The sequence below is a fragment of the Corvus moneduloides genome, chromosome 21 (genome assembly GCF_009650955.1).
Source record: "Corvus moneduloides isolate bCorMon1 chromosome 21, bCorMon1.pri, whole genome shotgun sequence".
NCBI classification, from domain to species: domain Eukaryota; kingdom Metazoa; phylum Chordata; class Aves; order Passeriformes; family Corvidae; genus Corvus; species Corvus moneduloides.
In genome coordinates this window covers 10,911,917-10,929,273 of record NC_045496.1, presented here as the reverse complement: position 1 = coordinate 10,929,273, position 17,357 = coordinate 10,911,917, and the positions used below count along the sequence as shown (strand labels likewise).

Here is a 17,357-nt window from a genome sequence, read left to right as displayed (position 1 = left end):
CTGGCACAGGTGGCAGAGCAGACACCTCTCCGAGAGAGCCCTCACCCCTCCCGGGCCCTGCCCTGGCTCCATTGTGTCACCTCTGTGGTGTCACAGCATCCAGTCCCAGGGCCCATGGCAGGGACACAGGTGCAACAGCCAGATCTGGGGACAGCCTCTCACCCTCTCCTCCTCAAAGCTGATGAGGCCTTCGTCATCGGTCTCCAGGTCCTCCTGCTCCTCCACCACGAGGGCCCGCAGCTCAGTGGGGGCAGTGCGGGGGCGCAGCAGGCTCAGCACACGCTCCAGGGGCGACTGCAGGACGCAGCTGGGGCTGGTCTCCTGCTGCTCCAGGTTGTCACTTTGCTTCTTGGCAAAATTCACAAACACCTGAGGAAGAAGGGGCAGGAGTCTCGGGTATCCTCCACCCCATGCTGCCAGGTCAAGACCCGGTGCATCCTGCCGTGCGGTGCCTGTCACCGTGTTCCCCATCTAGCTCCAACCCCTGCCCCAAAGGCAGATCCTGCCTGGCCACCCTCCCTGGGAACAAGCATCCAGCTGCCCGTGCTGTCCCCAGTCTCACATTGTCCAGTGTGGTTTGGCTGACAGAGTAGTCTTCAATGCCCAGCACATCCACCACCTGCTCCATCTTGCTGAAGACCTGTGCCAGTGAGATCTGGTCCGACTTCAGCTGGTACTGGGCCTTGGTGTGATGACGCTCCTGGGGGGTGGTCACAGAAGGGGCACTGAGCCCTCACTCCCAGACTCCCTCCCATCACCCCATGGAGGATGAAGGCTCCTTGTGCCCCAACGTGGGGGCTGGCAGGGGACAGCATGGCCACCGTGGGCAGCTCACCTTGAGGACAGCCTCAGGGAAGTTACGGTTGAAGAACCTCACCACCTCCTTGACGTTGAGGCTGGACTTGGTGCGCACTGTGATCATGTAGCCATCGCCAAACCTGCACAGGAACAAGGTACCCCATGAGGACCTGTCCCCTGATCTGCAGCCCCGTGACCCTATGGAAGGGGACGATGCTCTCAGGCAGCCACTGCTGGACACCAGGCCAGTGGCAGGGCACTTCAGTGACCCCGTTCCCTGCCCACCTCTAAAGCAGCACCCACACAAAGGGCTGATATCTCGTCACGGATGCCACACTGTCACCCAACCGTGGAGATCCAGCCCCTTCCTGCCCAACAGCCCACACAGGCTGCTGGGCCCCATGCAGGCATGCTGGGCTCCCACCAGGCTCTTACCTGTTCTTCAGATGCTGAATGCTGCCAAGACACTTGAGCCGCCCGTTCACCATGATGGCCAGGCGGGTGCAGAGGGCCTCGCACTCCTCCATGCTGGGATGACAAGGGAGGCTTCAGCGGGGGGCATGGGAGGACAGTGCCAGGGCTATGGTGGGGACAGCTTGGGAGCTGGGCCCCCCAGACCATCACCCAAGTGCTGTGGCCCCACCACCAGCGATGAGAGAGGGCAAGAGAGGGCATCCCAGGCTCCCCCTGCTCCTCGTGCCCCTACCAAATCCCATTCCCTGGGGACTGGGGAGCCCCCTCCCTCCCACACAGCACCCCAGATGCTTGCAGGCACCATGGGCACAGAACCCCCCGGACCTGTGAGACGTGAGCACCACGGAGCGACCCGTTTTGATGACATCCAGGATGAGGTTCCAGAGGAAGCGCCGTGCCTTGGGGTCCATCCCTGTGGTTGGCTCATCCTGGGGGACAGACAGCACTCTCAGACATGCCAGCCCTGGGAGGGACCCTGCCACTCCCTTCCTGTCCTGAATCCAGCTCAGGCCACCATCCCACACTCCAGGAGATGCGTGATGTGTGGTGAAGCTGGGGGGTGGGCAGCTCCCACCCGGGGTCACTTTTCCACCCTCAGGGCGCACCAGGAAGATGAAGGCTGGGTATCCGATGAGCGCGATGGCTGTGGACAGCTTCCTCTTGTTGCCCCCGCTGTAGGTGCTGGCAGGCTTGTCGGCGTACTTGGTCAACTCCAGCTTCTTCAGTGCCCACTTGACCACCTGCAAGGCATGGGGGGCTGCTGCTATCCTGCCAAGGCCACAGAGCTGGCAGGGGTTGGGCTCCCTGGCACGTCAGCTGCTGAGGGGACTACAAGCCATGTGCCAGTCAGGGGAGCCCCATGGCAGCCCCTGGCACAGCCATGAGCACTGGTGGGGACCTGTGAGTGCATGTGCCTGGCCCTGGCAGCCCATGTGGGCACACCGCCAGGGTGGCACTGCCACGAGAGCAGCAGCACCTGCTCAAGCTGCCACTGCTGCCCAGTGAGATGCCATCGCTGTGGCGCAGCACCAGCCCTTGGATGCTGCCAAGTGCTTGCCCAGAGCCCTACCCGCTCCTCATCCTTCCAGGGGATTCCACGCAGGCGGGTGTAGAGCTCCAAGTGCTCCTGGGCTGTCAGCTCATCAAAGAGTGCGTCAAACTGGGGGCAGTAGCCCAAGCTCTGCTGGACCTGCAGGAGCTCCTTCAGAATGCTGTGGGAGAGGATGGAGGGGTTGTGGGAAGAAGGAATTCTTTTTGTGAGGACTGCTGCTGAGCCCCCTTTCACACGCCTTTACACTGGAGCATCTCCCCCCAGGTAAAACCCCACTGGGCAGCCTCAGCCCACGGCCACTGTCTCTTGCCCCACATCCCAGAATGATGGTCACCAAGGAGGACACAAGGTTGCAGAGTCCTACAGAGACACACAAGCTCACTTATGCTGCTTTATCCTGGGAGCCCTCCAAGCAGACCCCATCCCATCCCATTCCCAGGAAAGCAGGCAGCCCCCAGCCCCCCCTAACCTGTGTCCATTAATGAAGGCCTCTCCACCCGTGGTGCTCTCATCCCCTGTCAGCATCTTGAATGTTGTGGTCTTGCCCGCACCGTTGACGCCCAGCAGCCCAAAGCATTCCCCTGGGCGCACGCCCACACACAGCCGGTCCACGGCCAGGATGCGCCCAATCTTGCGGGACTTGTACACCTGGCAGGGAAGGGGACGGGGACTCAGCCCACCGGGAGCCACCTGGACCCCCTGCCCCACCCACATCCCTGGGCTAGGCTGGTCCCAAGAGTCTCCTTGCACCCTGATGCAGCCCCCACCTTCGTGAGGTTCTCGATCTTTAGCATGTCGTTGTCGGCGTCACCACGCAGGACCCGGTGCCTCTCATTGGCCACGTCAATGTCATCCTCGATGGGTTTGGTGGAGACGGGCAGGCGTCTGTGGGAGGGGGCAGGGGCACGGGGGAATGTGGGACCAGGAGCTGCATCCCTGACAGGCCCGGGCAGCTCCCACTCAACACCACCAGAAGGGCAGCCTGAAGCTCAAGGGTCCCCAATGGCAAATCTTTACCCCATGGCCAGTCCCAACATCCCTGCCCCATGCCACACTCACTGGGGCTTCCGGAAGAAGTTGTACTGGCACATGATGGTGATGAAGAAGCCAACAAAGCCTTCAATTGTCATGGCAACAAGCCCCCGTGTCACGATGTCCCACTCGAAGGGTGATTTCATTTTATCGAACTGCCCTGAGCACAAGCAAGAGGAGAGAGCAGCTAGGGACACCTTCCCATGGGGACAGCTTGGTTGTACTTCCTGAGCTGACCCATGACAATGACACTGCTCCCCCACCACAGCTGCCTGGGCTGGTTGCAACACGATTCCCTCTCAGAGCATGGGTGCTGTGGAAATCATCTGGCAACTTTTCAACCTCAGTAGGATGAATCGACCCAGCTGAGAGTGGTATCAGACGGATTTGTCAAATCTCGACCCAAAATTGTCCCTCATGATGTCAGCAGCACCTGGCTTATGTACAGAAGCTGCTCAAAAAGCAGAGAGCAGGGGAGCTTCTGAGGCCAGGCTGAAGCTGTAACTGGCAACAGGCTTGTGTGGGTTGGGCAGCGCAGCCCCCAAGAGACCCTGTCTGGAAGGAGAGTCCCTGCAGCCCCCATCCCTCCTGTCACAGCACAGACCCACCGTGGCCCACCACAGCTACACTATGGCCCCACTAAGATCCACCACAGTCTCACCACAGCCCACCACAGGCAGTGTGCAGCAGCAGCAGAACCACACGCCTCTGTCAGGGCTCACACCCTCCTCTCCCCATGGGGCTGCTATGTGAGATGTCTCAAGGAACCGCTTTCAGCAGCACTGGCACCATGCCACTGCTGACCCTCAGCCATGTCTCTTTCTGTGCCCCATCTAGTCCACCCCCTTGGCTTTTTGCTCCAGGTTGCTCTGGGCCTCGGGACACCCCCACGGGGCAGGAGGGGATGTGCCAGCATCGTAGTCCCCTCCAGCCCCCCATGCCCTGGAGCAAGGGAGGGAGAGAACAAGAGGCCATACCAATCTTGGCATAGTACTCATTGATGTATTCATTGTAGGCCATCTCCATCAGGCCGTGGCCCAGGTTGTAGTTAGGGAACACGAGGAAGCAGCTCTTCAGGTAGCTGTTCACCACCTTCAGGTCCTGTGGGTACAGCAGAGAGGACACAACCATCAAACAACTCTGAGTGAATGGTAGGATCAGGATCCCCAAGATCCAGCCCAGTCAGGTCTCATGGCTGATCCTGCTGGGAACAGAGACCTCCTGAGGTCCCTCCCAGACTGAGCCACCCCACAACCTGATGTCAGTGTCTCCCTTCCCAGTGGCCCTTGGCAGAGCTGTGAATGCCACACCTTGTCGTGCTCAAAGAGCTGCAGCAGGAACGTGGCCACAGTGGCTGTGATGCCAATGAAGAGGTTGATGACGATGAGGAAGACGTAAGCAGAGCTGGGCACCTCAAACCAGAAGGAAGCTGGGTACATGATAGGGGTGATAGACCAGCTGGGGAGGTGAGAAGCAGAAGCACACATCAGCATGGCAGGAGAGGGGCCCCCCACCTTGGGACTGCCCATTTCCAGCCTGCTGTTCCCAGGCTCTCCCACCCCAGCCTTCACAGCCACCCCACCCCAACCAGCTATGGGGCTGCAGAACATCACAGAATGGTTTGGACTGGAAAGGACCTTTCAAGGTCATCTAATCCAGTCCCTGGCCATGGGCAAGGACACCTTCCACTAGTGCTCCAACCTGTCCAACTTGGCCTTGGACTTTTCCACAAATGGGGCAGTCACAGCCTCTCTGGGCAATCTGTGCCAGGGCCTCACCACCCCCATCGTGAAAAATTTCTTCTTAATATCTGGTCTAAATGTCTATTCTTTTAGTTTAAAACCACCGCCTCATAAGACTCTGGAAGCATCCCCAGTGCCTCCTGACCACCCCCCTCTGAGCAACATACCCATAGAGCAGGAAGAGGGAGAGGACAGCGGGGAAGTTGGTGGGAGATGTATATGCTGGGAGGTCAAACACGAACAGGATGATGATGCAGCACGTGGCTGGCACCAGGTAGTTTAGCTGGAGAAGACAGAAACTTCTGTGACTGCTCACTCCCTGGCACAGCCCCGGAGGCTTGGCCAGCAGGGCCACGTGTCCTGCTTACCATGTCCCACATGTAGTTGGCCAGCCAGTAGATGACGGGGTCACAGCCACTCACAAACTGCAGGTGTTTGGCCTTGGTGGCCTTTTCGGCCACCAGGAATACCACAAAGCTGGCTGGGACGAAGGACATGGCCACAATGATGAAGATGGCAATCACCACATCTGTGCCTTGCAGGCTGGATGGGGAGCAAAGAGAGCTCCATGGAGGGACTCCAGCACCTTCAGTTGCCTGGGGGAGGGCCACCCACTCTGGTACGGGGGCAATCACTGTGCACAGCGCAGGGCATGGCACAGGGAGCCCCACGTCACAGCCACCCTGTCCCTCCCCACCATGCAGCCTGTGGAGCAGAAGCCTTGGCCTTCCCCTGCAACCATCAGTAAGAAGCCCCCTACCTCCCGTGGGACAGCCACCCTCCCCTCAGACCCTCTCCTTGAACCTACAGGTAATCCAGGGACAGGCTGGCGCTCGTTTTGTTCATGGGGTGATTGGTGACTGTGATGCCTGCAACAACAACCAAGAAGAAACATGGAAGCATGAAAACTGGCTTGGGACACAGACCCCTGTCCCCACTCTGCCTGGTCCTGGCTCTGAGCAGGATAGGTTTCCAACCTGAAGCTCAGCAGGAGCTGGGCTCTCTGAAGCAACTCAGCACCTCAAGGCCAAGCCCTCCCTCACTGGAGAGCACCCTTGGACATGTCACAAGCACAGGCACTTTCATGCAGCACTTTGGGACATTCCAGCCCAGGCCTGACAGAGGTTATCCCAGCTCTCTTATCTCACAGCGGAGGCGGTGAACTCCTGTTCCAGCTGGACACTAGCTTGCTGGCCCAAGGTGGACACTGCACTTTGGAGCGTGGTTGGACTATGCCCTAATGCTGTTCCTGACATGCTCCTACCCTCAAACACCTCCAGATGCTCACCATAGGCAGCAGGGTTGCCCTTGCTCTTGGGCAGGTTGGCTCTCAGGATGGCATTGTTGAGGGCATTGAGGTAAGTGGGCATGCTGTGGTAGCCCTTGTTGTTGTAGAAGACCTGGTGGAGGAGAGAGGAACAGTGGGAGGTGGCAAGAGAGCTAGGCCCAGAGATGTACCGGGAGGGAAGGATAGGATGGGATGGACAGCCCACAGGCTGTGGGGAGAATAGGCCATTGCTGACTGCTGGGCCAGACCTGCTGACCACTCCCCCATGGCTGGAGCCTCCCAAAGCACTCGGAGGAGAGCACTGCAGCAGAGCAGTCCCAGGGGTCCCTGCCTGCCCCCTTTCCTCCCCAGCCATCTTCCCTGCCCCAAGGCGCAGCGCTGTCCCACCTGGGCTGTCCTCCGCACAGCAATCTTGCGCACCGTGGCCGGAGCCCTGGCTCCAAAGGAGGCCGGGATGGATTTCTGGACGTTGCCAAACGTGAGTGCCCCGTACCTGTAGGACAGGGCAGTGCTGAGGAAGCTGCAACTGCTGTCCCCCACCTCCGGGGGTGGAACCCTGCTCGAGGATGTTGCTGACTCCAGCCAGCACCCTGGCGCAGGTGTCCTCACCCCTGCTCTATGGCGCAGGGCAGACCCTCCCAGCCTCCCCTCTTGCCTGTGCAGCCGGAAGCGGTCCGAGGTGTAGAGCAGATACTCAGAGACGTTGCGCCCTGTGATGTCTGTCAAGATGTCCCCTGTCACCACCTTCATCTGCGGGGGATGACCCCCCACGCCACTAGGGCAGGAGAAGCCAGTCCCTTGCATGGAGCACGTGCACTTGATGGGCTCATGGATGATGCGGGGCAGGGCGGGGGCTGAGGTCACAGTCCCTGAGGACCAGAAAGGGTGGCTCACAGCCAGGCTCCTGCCTGCCCCAGCTGCTGGGGACAGCATGAGGGTTGGGTGGCTGGCCAGGCAGGGTCCTGCAGACCAAGAGATGGACGTGCAAAAAGCTTTGGGGGAACAGAGATTCAGAGACAGGCCACGAGGTGTGGCTGGAGAAGAAATGGCTGGGGACCACACCCAGCAAGGCTCCTCACAGGTCTTTGTGACAGTGTCACCATCCAACGGGCTCTACTGGCATGGCTGGGGCCGAATGGGGACAGTGTACCATGGCCAGAGCCCCAAGTTCAGCCCAACAAAGCTCTGCTGTGTGGCCAGGCCAGACTAACAGGTACTCCCAGGGGTCCCCTGGAGCCACTTTTGTGAGGAGAAATCATCATCTCCCTGCTGGAGAAAAATCCCAGACACAGGAGCACCCAGCACAGGTGATACCTTTAACAGCAGAGAAGGTCGTGGAGTTCCAGGCATGGAGCAGGTCCTCATCCACTGACATGGGTAGTCAGAGGAGCTGGGGATGGAGGTGGCGGCACAAAGTTGGAAAGTGGAAGGCCTTGGGTGGAAGGAGTCAATGCACATGGCATCGAAGTACTTGGCTGCCAGCATTTTGGACTCATTGCTATTGAGGTTGAGGGTCTGCATGGGCTGGTCCAGTGTGTTGTTGAAGGGTGTCTTGAGCACACAGGTGGCCCCCACACCAGAGGGCAGATGGAAAGTGTTCACCAACTGCTGAGGGCTGGCATCCGGAGAGAGCTTAATGCTGCAGAGAAAGGAGCCAGTGAGGAGGAGCAAGGAGCAGGAGACACATTTCAGCACCATGGCCATCTTCTTCCGGGACCTCCCTGAGGCCTTGGCACTTATCATGGGCACACACAGCCTGTGCCTGGCATGACTGAGCTGCTAGTCACAGCACCAGGGCTGCCACATCTCCCAGAGACACCCGGGCCAGGACAGGGGTTGCTTTCTGTCAGGGGACATGGCACCAGCCAGGCTTTGCTCCAAGCCTGACCCAGCCCTGGCACTAGGCCTGCTGGGGCTGCCCTCCCCACTTGCCCTCCTCGCAGTCCCACAGATGGAGACAGGGCACAGGGTGCTGGTCACCAGCGGTGGCAGCTCTCACCGGTACTCACGCCGCTCCTCGTTGGCATAAGGAATGAAGTTGCCCTTGGGTTGAGTGTAGTTGTGGTATTGGGATGGCGAGAGGATGAGGGGTGGCAGGTCACCTGTGGGGACAAGGACAGGAACCTGCTCGTACCCACAGCACCGCTGCACACAGGGAAACTGCCTTGGCCTTGTCCTACTGCAGCCAGTGGCCACACCGGGGCAGGCAGAACAGGCCACCCAGCATGCAGGTAGGTAGGCGGCTTGCATGCACCTATTTCAGGAACGGAGAGTGCCACAGTCATGGCCACACAGACGAAAAAGGCGGGCAGGAGGATCTGCGAGAAGAGGGCCTTGGTGTTGCGCTTGGCACAGTGGAAGCGTTTGACGATCAGCCCATGGAACTGGCGTAGCTTCAGCCACGAGCCTTCCAGCTTGAAGCTCCCCTGGCCTGCCAGGTCATGATCCTCTGCTTCCACCTCTGCTTCTTGCTCTGGGAGGGAGAAGGACATCAGCCCCCTGGCACAGTTGCTCCCACACCTGCCTGGGCTCACCAGAAAGCTGAGCCAGACACCCCAGCCAGCTCAGCCACTCCAAGGGTGAGCACCCAACCCCAACTCTGCCACCAAGCCACAGCAGCAGGGCAGTGGGAAGCAAGGCAGCTGGCTGGCAGGTTCCTCTTGACCCCAGAAGGAAAATTTAGACAATAGTTTTAAAAAAACAACCGAAATTGGTGCTTTTTTCTAGGACCCCTCAATTTTCCCATCAGCTCTGCCAGCTGATGAGGGGTCAGCAGAGTCAGGAACAGGGAACAAGACACAAGACACAGGTGGGAGTCCCAGTGAGACAGTGGGAGCTCTGCCACAGCACTGTCCCAGCTCTGCCTCCCACAGCCCTAGTGGGGGGAAGAGGTGGCACATCCCTAAATTAGTCACAAGAGTTGCTGAGATAACCCAGAACAGGATCTGTGACTACAGCAACAACCTCAAGGCACCTGCCTGCACCCTCCATATCCAGCAATCCCAACATCCAGGCAGGGACAGCCTTGCACCTGGGGCAGGGTATGACAGGTGAAGCCACCACCTGGAAGGTGACTCTGTGCCCAAGGGCCAAGAGGAGAAAACCCAACTGGTGCCAGTGTGGGGACAGGGCATGTTAGTGGGGCAAGTCTGCAAGGTGGCACTGGAGACACACAGGAGGCAGAGGCAGAGCCAACAGCGGCTGCCCTCACTGGCTCCATGCCTTGGCACGAGACCCTCATGCACACCCTACCAGTATGGGGTGCAAACTTGTGGAAAGAGCCCATTCCCAGCCCCCCCACCCAGGCTGTGGCTCTCTGGGTGCTGTGTTGCTGGATGCACCATCAGTCCTCTCCCCACGGGTTCTTGTCCCAGCAGTCTCAGCCACCCACCTCAGACACAACCACATACCCTGCGGGACCAGGGCCAGCTCTGTCCGCCCTGGGCAAACCCTCCATGTCCCAGCTGAGCACCTCCCCTGGCCCCTGCCGCTGGCCGGGCACCAGCAGCACCAACCTTGCAGACTGACGTTATCGGGGTCCTGCCGGTTATCGAACAGGGGCGCGTAATCCCCAAAGAATTCGGAATAAACCCCACCTTCATCGCCGCGCACGGAGCCCACCGAGGACGCTGAGCGCAGGGACGCCTGCGACTGCGCCAGCTTGGAGCAGGTCACCAGGTTGCTGAGCTCCACCTCCGGCTTCTCTGGCATGGCCGCTTCGGCCAGGGGCTCCCCATTGGCTTCAGACTTTGGGCCCAGCTCAGAGGCAGGTGGCTGCAGGGCATCCTTGGACTCCTTCATGTCTGAAAGAAAAAATGTGGGTTGCCACCAGCCATGCTACTCTTCACTGCATCATGCCACCGACTGGGGATGGATCATATCATACAATCACAGACCGGTTTGGGCTGGAACGGACCTCATCTCATTCCACCCCTCTACCATGCGCAGGGACACCTTCTGCCAGACCACATTGCTCCAAGCCCCGTCCAACCTGGCCTTGGACACTTCCAGGGATGGAGCTGCCACAGCTCCTCTGCACAACCTGTGCCAGGGCCTCACCACCCTCACAGGGGAGAATTTCCTTCTAACATCTAATCTAAACTTTTCCTCTTTTAGTTTAAAACCATTCCCGCCCTTGTCCTAACACTATCTGCCCATGTAAAGACCTTCTCTCATTTTTTCAAGCCCCTTTTAGGCACTAGAAGGTGCCATAAGGTCTCCCTGGAGCCTTCTCCAGATGAACACCCCCAGCTCTCCCAGCCTGGCTCCATGGGAGAGGTGCTCCAGCCCTCAGAGCATCTCCATGGTGTCCTCTGGAGACCTGTGCTGAGGACACCAGAGCTAGACACTATTCCAGGTGGGAGTAAACCCAGAGTGGAGCAGAGGCTGGCTGCCCTTGGCCAGGATGGGCTCTGCTGGAAACCCCTCCACCATCCGGGACAGGAGAGTCCTGCAGCCACCAAGCCCAGCAAGATCACACAGCCCCTCACTAGCCCCAGGAGCACCCTGTGCCCCGCCAGCGCCCATACCCACGTCACTGTTCTCCAGAGACTGGTCCTCCTCAGACACCTTCAGGAAGACCTCCTCCAGCGTGGTGTCCATCAGCCCAAAACTGGTGAGGTCCAGCTCTTCCAGGCTCTGCTCCAAGTGCTGTGGGAGCAAAGTGCTGCATGAGGAGGGCAGATGTCCACAGTGCCACAGCCCTCTGCCTGTCCACCCTGCCAGCCCCTGCAGGTACCTGGAAGAGCCTCTCAAAGCAGCCCTTCTTGACGGCCTCACTGGGCAGGATGTAGGAGAGCTCCGTGTTGGTGTCTGAGATGAGGAGGCAGGAGGCCACGTACTTCTTGTATGAACTGGGAGACGCGAGGCTCAGAGCAGGGGCCTGACAGAGGAGTGACCCAGGGGGCTGTGTGGCTGGCCTGGCTCTGGGGCAGAGGGGCAAGTACCCATTGGTCACTTCACACCTGGCCCTCCCACCAAGACCCATCACATTTTCCCTACTCCCCAGTGCCATGGGGGCTTCTTCCCTGTCACCCTGACAGGCCTGGGGATGGGTGTTCTGCCAATGCGGCCCACACTGGACATCTCATTGGGCAACCCACAAGCTGGAGAGAACCAGGCACCTGGAGACAAATGCCACTGTGTAGAGTCTGGCAAGGACGCAGCTCGGAAAAATTAAGGCTGAGCAATGGGATCTCCTACACCCCTACCCTATCCCCTCTGCCCTCCAAGTGGCCTTAAGGAGACTCAGGATGGGAGTACTTGGGTGTTGACCTCTCCTTTGCTGGGCTGAAGAAGGGCTGGTGCCATCTATTCCTCTAAACAAGGGTCCCCACTGCACCCCAGACCTGTGCCGTTCCTGGTGTCCGACTGCTTCTTCACCACTGTCAGCTGTAGCCGTCACCATAGGTGCTCTTGAGGAACAATGGAGAACCACAGCACTTGAGCTTGCCATGGGAGATGATGGCGATGCGGTCCCCCAGCAGGTCAGCCTCATCCATGTGGTGTTTGGGAGAGCAAGATGTGTCCTCCCTGATGGCAGCACAAAGCCTCAGCAGAGGGGCCAGGGCTGCCACAGAGGAGCATGCCAGGCTCTGCACCAGCTTCTGCTCACCTGGCTTGTACTTGAGGATGAGGGTCCCAAGATGGCCCTTCGGGCATATGGGTCCACACCAGCTGTGGGCTCATCCAAGATAACAGCCCGTGACCCACCCACGAAGGCAATGGCCACTGACAGCTTCCTCTTCATGCCGCCCGAGAGAGTCTGCACCTGGCAGTGCCGTTTGTTGGAGAGTTCCAGGTCCTCAATCATCCTGGGGACAGGGCGGAAGCACCAGGAATGCTGGGGGGGCTGTACTGGTGCCCAGTGCCTGTGGGGAGTATGTAACGCCTCTTCCCCACAAGGCACCTGCGGCCTTCAGCTGCTGGCACTGCCCAGCTGCAGTCAGGCCTATGAGCATCTTCTGCTCACTTCCACAGCCTAACACCCCAAGGGTGGGAAAACACTTGGTGGAGCTGCTCAGGAACACCTCTGCCCCAGATCACACCCCCTGGTACAGCCAGCAGGAAGGAGACTCACTCATGCCAAAGGCATGGATGAAGACAAAGGAGCTGGAGGGTGCCTACTTGTCCATCTCCTTGCGGATCTCCTCCTCTGCCATGCTCTTGAGCTGCGAGTAGAACCAGAGGTGCTCCTCCACCGTCAGCCTGTCAAAGAGCACGTTGTGCTGGGGACACATGCCCAGGTTCTTCCGGATCTTGTCCATCTCCGTACGGATATCATGGCCGTAGATGGTAGCAGAGCCAGACGTTGGAGGGAACAAGCCAGTGAGGATGGACCTGGATGGATGGAGAAAGGCAACAATGTGAGGGAGCTCATTTCCCAGTCTGGTCCCAATGACAACCACCACCTCTGGGAGCATCTGCTGGGACCCAGGCAGAGCCCTATCAGCACAGGGCCAATCAGCCTACTGCCTGTCCCATGTTTGTGCCAGCCCCACACCCACACTGGCTGCCCTCTGGGCATGGCACCAGCTGCACAGGGCCCTGCCAGGGACATCCGAAGCCCCTTCCTCACACCCGCAGCTGGCCAGAGGAACATGTCTCTGTCAGCCCGGACAGGCACTCACATGGTGGTGGTCTTGCCTGCACCATTGTGCCCCAGGAAGGACACGACCTGGTTCTCGTAGAGGTTGAGGCTCAGCTTGTTCAGCGCCAGCTTCTTGTCTGTCTTGTAGACTTTGGTGAGCTTGTCGATGCAGACAACCAAGGGGAGGTGGGTTGGCTCCTCCTCGATGCCCCTCGTCTCCTCTGCTGTGACAGTGGGATGGTGAGGGAGCCATGAGGAGGGCAGGGAAGCCAGGCTTCGAGTGGGGCTCCCTGGGAATGAATCAACCCGCCTCCATCCCATGGTGACTATGCTGGCTTGTGGTCCCTTCCCCTCTGCTTCTCGCCCGTTTTCCCCCTCCCATGCCACAGTGGCAGCTCCCAGAGAGGCCACAGTGCTCGGCTCAGTATCCTGCCCTGACAAGAGCACAGGGGTCCGTGGCCAAGGCAAGACCCTGTGGCAGAGCCAGGGCCACCCTTGTGCCATCCACTGCCGCCCCCAGCTGCCCTCACCCAGCCTCCGGCTTCTCCATGGCAACAGGCCTGATCCTCCTCCATGATGCTGAGGCGGGTGGTGCGTGACCACGGCCAGGTCCACTCCCAGGTCTCCACGCGCCCGTTGCCCAGCCAGTAAGACTTCTGGAAAGGGAAGTACCAGGGCCGTGGCAGGCCGAACATGCCTGCAACCACAACCCCAGGGAGTCAGGGCCAACCCTACACCCAGGGCCATGCAGAAGCTGCTGAGGGCTGGGTCAGAGCTTGGCATGGGCATGGGCTTGGGGGTTTCCCCAGGTCAGGTCACCACTGCAGGGTGGCAGCTATGAACATTCCAGCCAGCTGGGCTCAGGGCAGCTCTGGGGGCTGTGCCAGGAAACAAAGTCCTTTGGGATTCAGGTTGGGTTGGCTCATGCTTCAGTTTTACAATGAAAAAATAGGGAGCAGCTGAGATGCCTCCACAAGGGGAAATAAGGGGGATCACTATCCCAGCTGTGGACATCCGGCTTTGCTACAGCTGGCCCCTGAATTGAGACACCTGGCTGACACCAGCAGATTAGGACATGTGGGCAGGTTTCCTCCAGCAAAGAGGCTCCTGTAAGGTCTGGGGTGCCCTCATGCCCTCTGCCCACACGTACCCGGGTGCACGGCCTCGATGTACCATGTGAGCACCCCATACACCACAGCATCCACAACCAGCATCATCATGGACAGCAGGAGGTTGAAGTCATCGCCTTCCACAGGTGACTGGCTGAAGGTGTGCCACTGGATACCCACGCCAGCCACCTCATACAGCGCAAAGTACTTGGAGCCCAACCCGAAGGCCGTGGTGGACATGAGTGACTGTGAAGAGGTGGAGGGAAGGGAATGGCAGGTCAGCAGGAACCACAGGCCAGAGGAACAGGCTGGGGTGAATTCCTACCCAGTACTGCCCCCACCCAGCCCCATGGAAATGCTCCTGGCCCTGAGAGGCAGCAAACCTTCTGGAGATACCTCCAAAGTCCCACAGGGAGGTGGTTCACACAGGCAATGGCTTGCCCAGGGCTTGGTGACAGCTTGGTGGCTTTGTACTAGACACGAGGTGCCTGAGGCAAACCTGGGACCAAGCACGTCCCCAGCTGCCGCAGCCAACTCACCGCAATGCACTTCTCAAAGGCTGTGATCTTGTCATGCGCCACCTCCTCCCGGATGGCCACATACATGTAGGGCACGTAGCTGAGGAAGTAGATGATGCCGCCACAGGCAGAGGCCAGCTTGGCCTTGGAGTAGAGCACCGACACCAGGAAGCTGCAGGGCGGACAGTGTCTCCTTAGATCCTACTCCACCAGGACTTTCCCCAGGCCGTCTGGTTTTGGTGGTGTTGAGGCAATAAATTGGCTCCCCAAATCAGCTGCTTGGAGGGACTTGTGCCCCTCCACCGGCCCTTGCCCACACAGCTCCCAGGACCCTCACTCCATGGCACAAGAACCTGGCACTGCCCATGCCCCCTTACTGCCCAGCACAGACCAGGCAGCTCACCAGAACATGATGGTGGCCACGGCATAGATGGCGAGGAAGAGCCATATGATGAGGACGTCGCTGTGCATCAGGACCTTGCCGTACTTGAGAATGGCAGTGAGTGCTGTGACCGAGATGGAGAGCTGGACAAAGCCAGTGATGAACCAAGCCACCCAGTGCACCGCATTGTTCAGGCCCATCATCTTCATCACCTGTGAGGCCAAAACTGCTGAGCGGGGCTGTCCCCAGCCCTGCGCACCCCTGCTGCCACTCTCACTGGGCTGGGAGAACAAGAGCTGGCACCAAGGGAGCTGCTGGGAGTGGGCAGGACACAGCACCCCGCATTGGGGTGCCAAGGAGCTCAGCTCCCTCTGGCACTGGGCAGGGCTCATCTCATGCTGGAGACACTCAGAAGAACCATCTCAGCCCAGGGATTTGGGATCTGCATCTGCCCCAGCTCATATAACCCAGAAATACAAGGAAGGTGACCAAGGACACAGCACAGAATGTAGGGCTCAGATATGCCCACTCCTTCCCAAGAATCTCTTCCACCATCCCTACCTCTTTCAGGCGATGCTCCTTCTCTGTCACAATGTGCTGGATCATCATGGCCACTGAGTAGACCCAGGAGATCACCATGCAGAGGGGCATCATGTGCTCGATGACAAAGAGAAAGCTGATGGGGTAGAGGAAGAGAAAGGAGAACGGGATGGTGGCACTGCCACAGAGACCTGTGGAGGGGCTCTCCCACCAATCAGGGACAACCAGTCTCTAACCCAGCACCTCCGTAGTGCCCTAAAAGAACTTCTCCAGTGAGCCCACAGGACAATCCAGTGTTGTGGCTGGCAGGTAGTAGCCACAGGCTCAGCCCAGGGCCCTGCCTACCGTGGTGTGGATGGGGCCCTCTCCAATGCCCAGGAGTGTTGCTGGCTCTGGGACTTCTACAGGTGCTGCCTCCACATCACTGTAATCCATAACCACTGACAGACCCATGTGCCATTCCTTTACTTTGCTCTGCCTTCCTGAGCCTGGTAGTCCAAGGAACTGGACTTAACTGGTTGCTCATCATTCCCAGTGTCACCGATCTCTTTCAGGCCCCCAAACTTGTTCCCCTTCCCCAGCTAAAGTATCCAGGGCTGCAAAGTGGAAGGGGGAAGGTCCTGCAGGCGAGTGTTACTCACTCATCCCGGGTATAACACGGGTACGGGAACATCTGTACGTAGTTGCCGGGCTCCACCACATCGTGGCCAACAAATGTGTTGATGAGGGCACGCTCCATCATGTCTGTGGAAGAGGAGAGGCCAGGCTAAGTGCGCAGGGGCCAGGGCTGTGGGCAGCCGTGGCAGGGCGCTGACACTTACCCTGGATCCAGACGAAGCCATAGAGGAAGTAGAAGCGGCCGCCGGTGTTGGGGCCAGGCCGCCAGTATGCCCGACGGATCTCGTTGGTCTTCTCCGTGAAGCTGGAATTCTGCCGGATCTTGTACATGACATGGGGGGGCAATGAGCCATCCCTGTTGGTCTGGAAGATGACACCTGTGGGCAGCAGAAGAGGCAGAGAGTCCACAGGGGGACAGCCACATCAGCTGACCCACAGCAGCAGGAAGGGATGGGGAGGGCACCGTGAGGGCTGCCATGGATGAGACAGGTGGCATGGCCAGGGATGTGAGACCCCCATGGGATGCGAGGGCACATAGACAGCAGGCCATGGGAGTGGGAGAGCCAGGACAGCAGCATGGGGCAGAAGATGGGCACCATGAGATGCTCAGCCCCCTCATCCACCCAAAACGTGCACCAAGTGACCCACATCCTGAAGCCAGTGGCTCCAGGGCACAGCTGGAGAAGGGCAAAGTTTCAGGGACCCCTGAGAAGGGCTGGTTCCCAGGGACATACTGGCAAAAACCGTGACATTGTCCTGATAGGCCTGGTTCAGCGTGTAGTTGACAATGCTCTCCTCATCCGGGAAGCCTTTGAAGATGTCCACGCTGACCTAGTGGAAGGAGAATCATAGAATCACTAAGATTGGAAAAGCCCTCTAAGATCATTGAGTCCATTAACCCAAAGACTTTCAAGCCCAGCACTAAACCATGTCCCCAGGTGTCAAATTCACACACTTTTTGAACACTTCCAGGGTTAGTACCACTGCCCTGGGCAGCCTGTTCCAGTGCTGACCACCCTTTCAGTGAAGTTCTCCCTAAAATCCAATCTAAACCTCCCCTGATACAACTTTAGGCTGTTTCCTGTTGTCCTGTCACCTGGGAGAAAAGACCAACCCCTACCTGGCTGCAACATCCTTCTAGGTAATTGTAGAGACTTAAAAGGTCCCTCCTGAGCTTCCTTTTCTCCAGGCTGAGGTCCCCCAGCTCTCTCAGTCC

The 17,357-nt window shown here is 59.0% G+C and overlaps 1 protein-coding gene across 1 annotated transcript in view; it reads right to left on the bottom strand.

Moving 5' to 3' along the window:
- Positions 1–17,357, bottom strand: part of ABCA2 (ATP binding cassette subfamily A member 2) — a 34,092-nt gene that overhangs the window by 2,508 nt on the left and 14,227 nt on the right. The window contains 40 exon segments of the mRNA XM_032130882.1: positions 163–369; positions 563–700; positions 836–938; positions 1,234–1,326; positions 1,597–1,700; positions 1,878–2,012; positions 2,342–2,483; positions 2,793–2,971; positions 3,091–3,208; positions 3,383–3,515; positions 4,333–4,456; positions 4,666–4,813; positions 5,265–5,380; positions 5,466–5,640; positions 5,906–5,966; positions 6,386–6,497; positions 6,773–6,878; positions 7,041–7,254; positions 7,700–7,764; positions 7,766–7,824; positions 7,826–8,024; positions 8,385–8,487; positions 8,640–8,858; positions 9,901–10,188; positions 10,915–11,035; positions 11,124–11,231; positions 11,233–11,310; positions 11,734–11,913; positions 11,986–12,027; positions 12,030–12,198; positions 12,512–12,724; positions 13,015–13,198; positions 13,510–13,671; positions 14,125–14,329; positions 14,623–14,773; positions 15,005–15,195; positions 15,545–15,659; positions 16,165–16,267; positions 16,345–16,518; positions 16,876–16,972. Coding sequence (XP_031986773.1) covers positions 163–369; positions 563–700; positions 836–938; positions 1,234–1,326; positions 1,597–1,700; positions 1,878–2,012; positions 2,342–2,483; positions 2,793–2,971; positions 3,091–3,208; positions 3,383–3,515; positions 4,333–4,456; positions 4,666–4,813; positions 5,265–5,380; positions 5,466–5,640; positions 5,906–5,966; positions 6,386–6,497; positions 6,773–6,878; positions 7,041–7,254; positions 7,700–7,764; positions 7,766–7,824; positions 7,826–8,024; positions 8,385–8,487; positions 8,640–8,858; positions 9,901–10,188; positions 10,915–11,035; positions 11,124–11,231; positions 11,233–11,310; positions 11,734–11,913; positions 11,986–12,027; positions 12,030–12,198; positions 12,512–12,724; positions 13,015–13,198; positions 13,510–13,671; positions 14,125–14,329; positions 14,623–14,773; positions 15,005–15,195; positions 15,545–15,659; positions 16,165–16,267; positions 16,345–16,518; positions 16,876–16,972 — 5,634 coding nt within the window.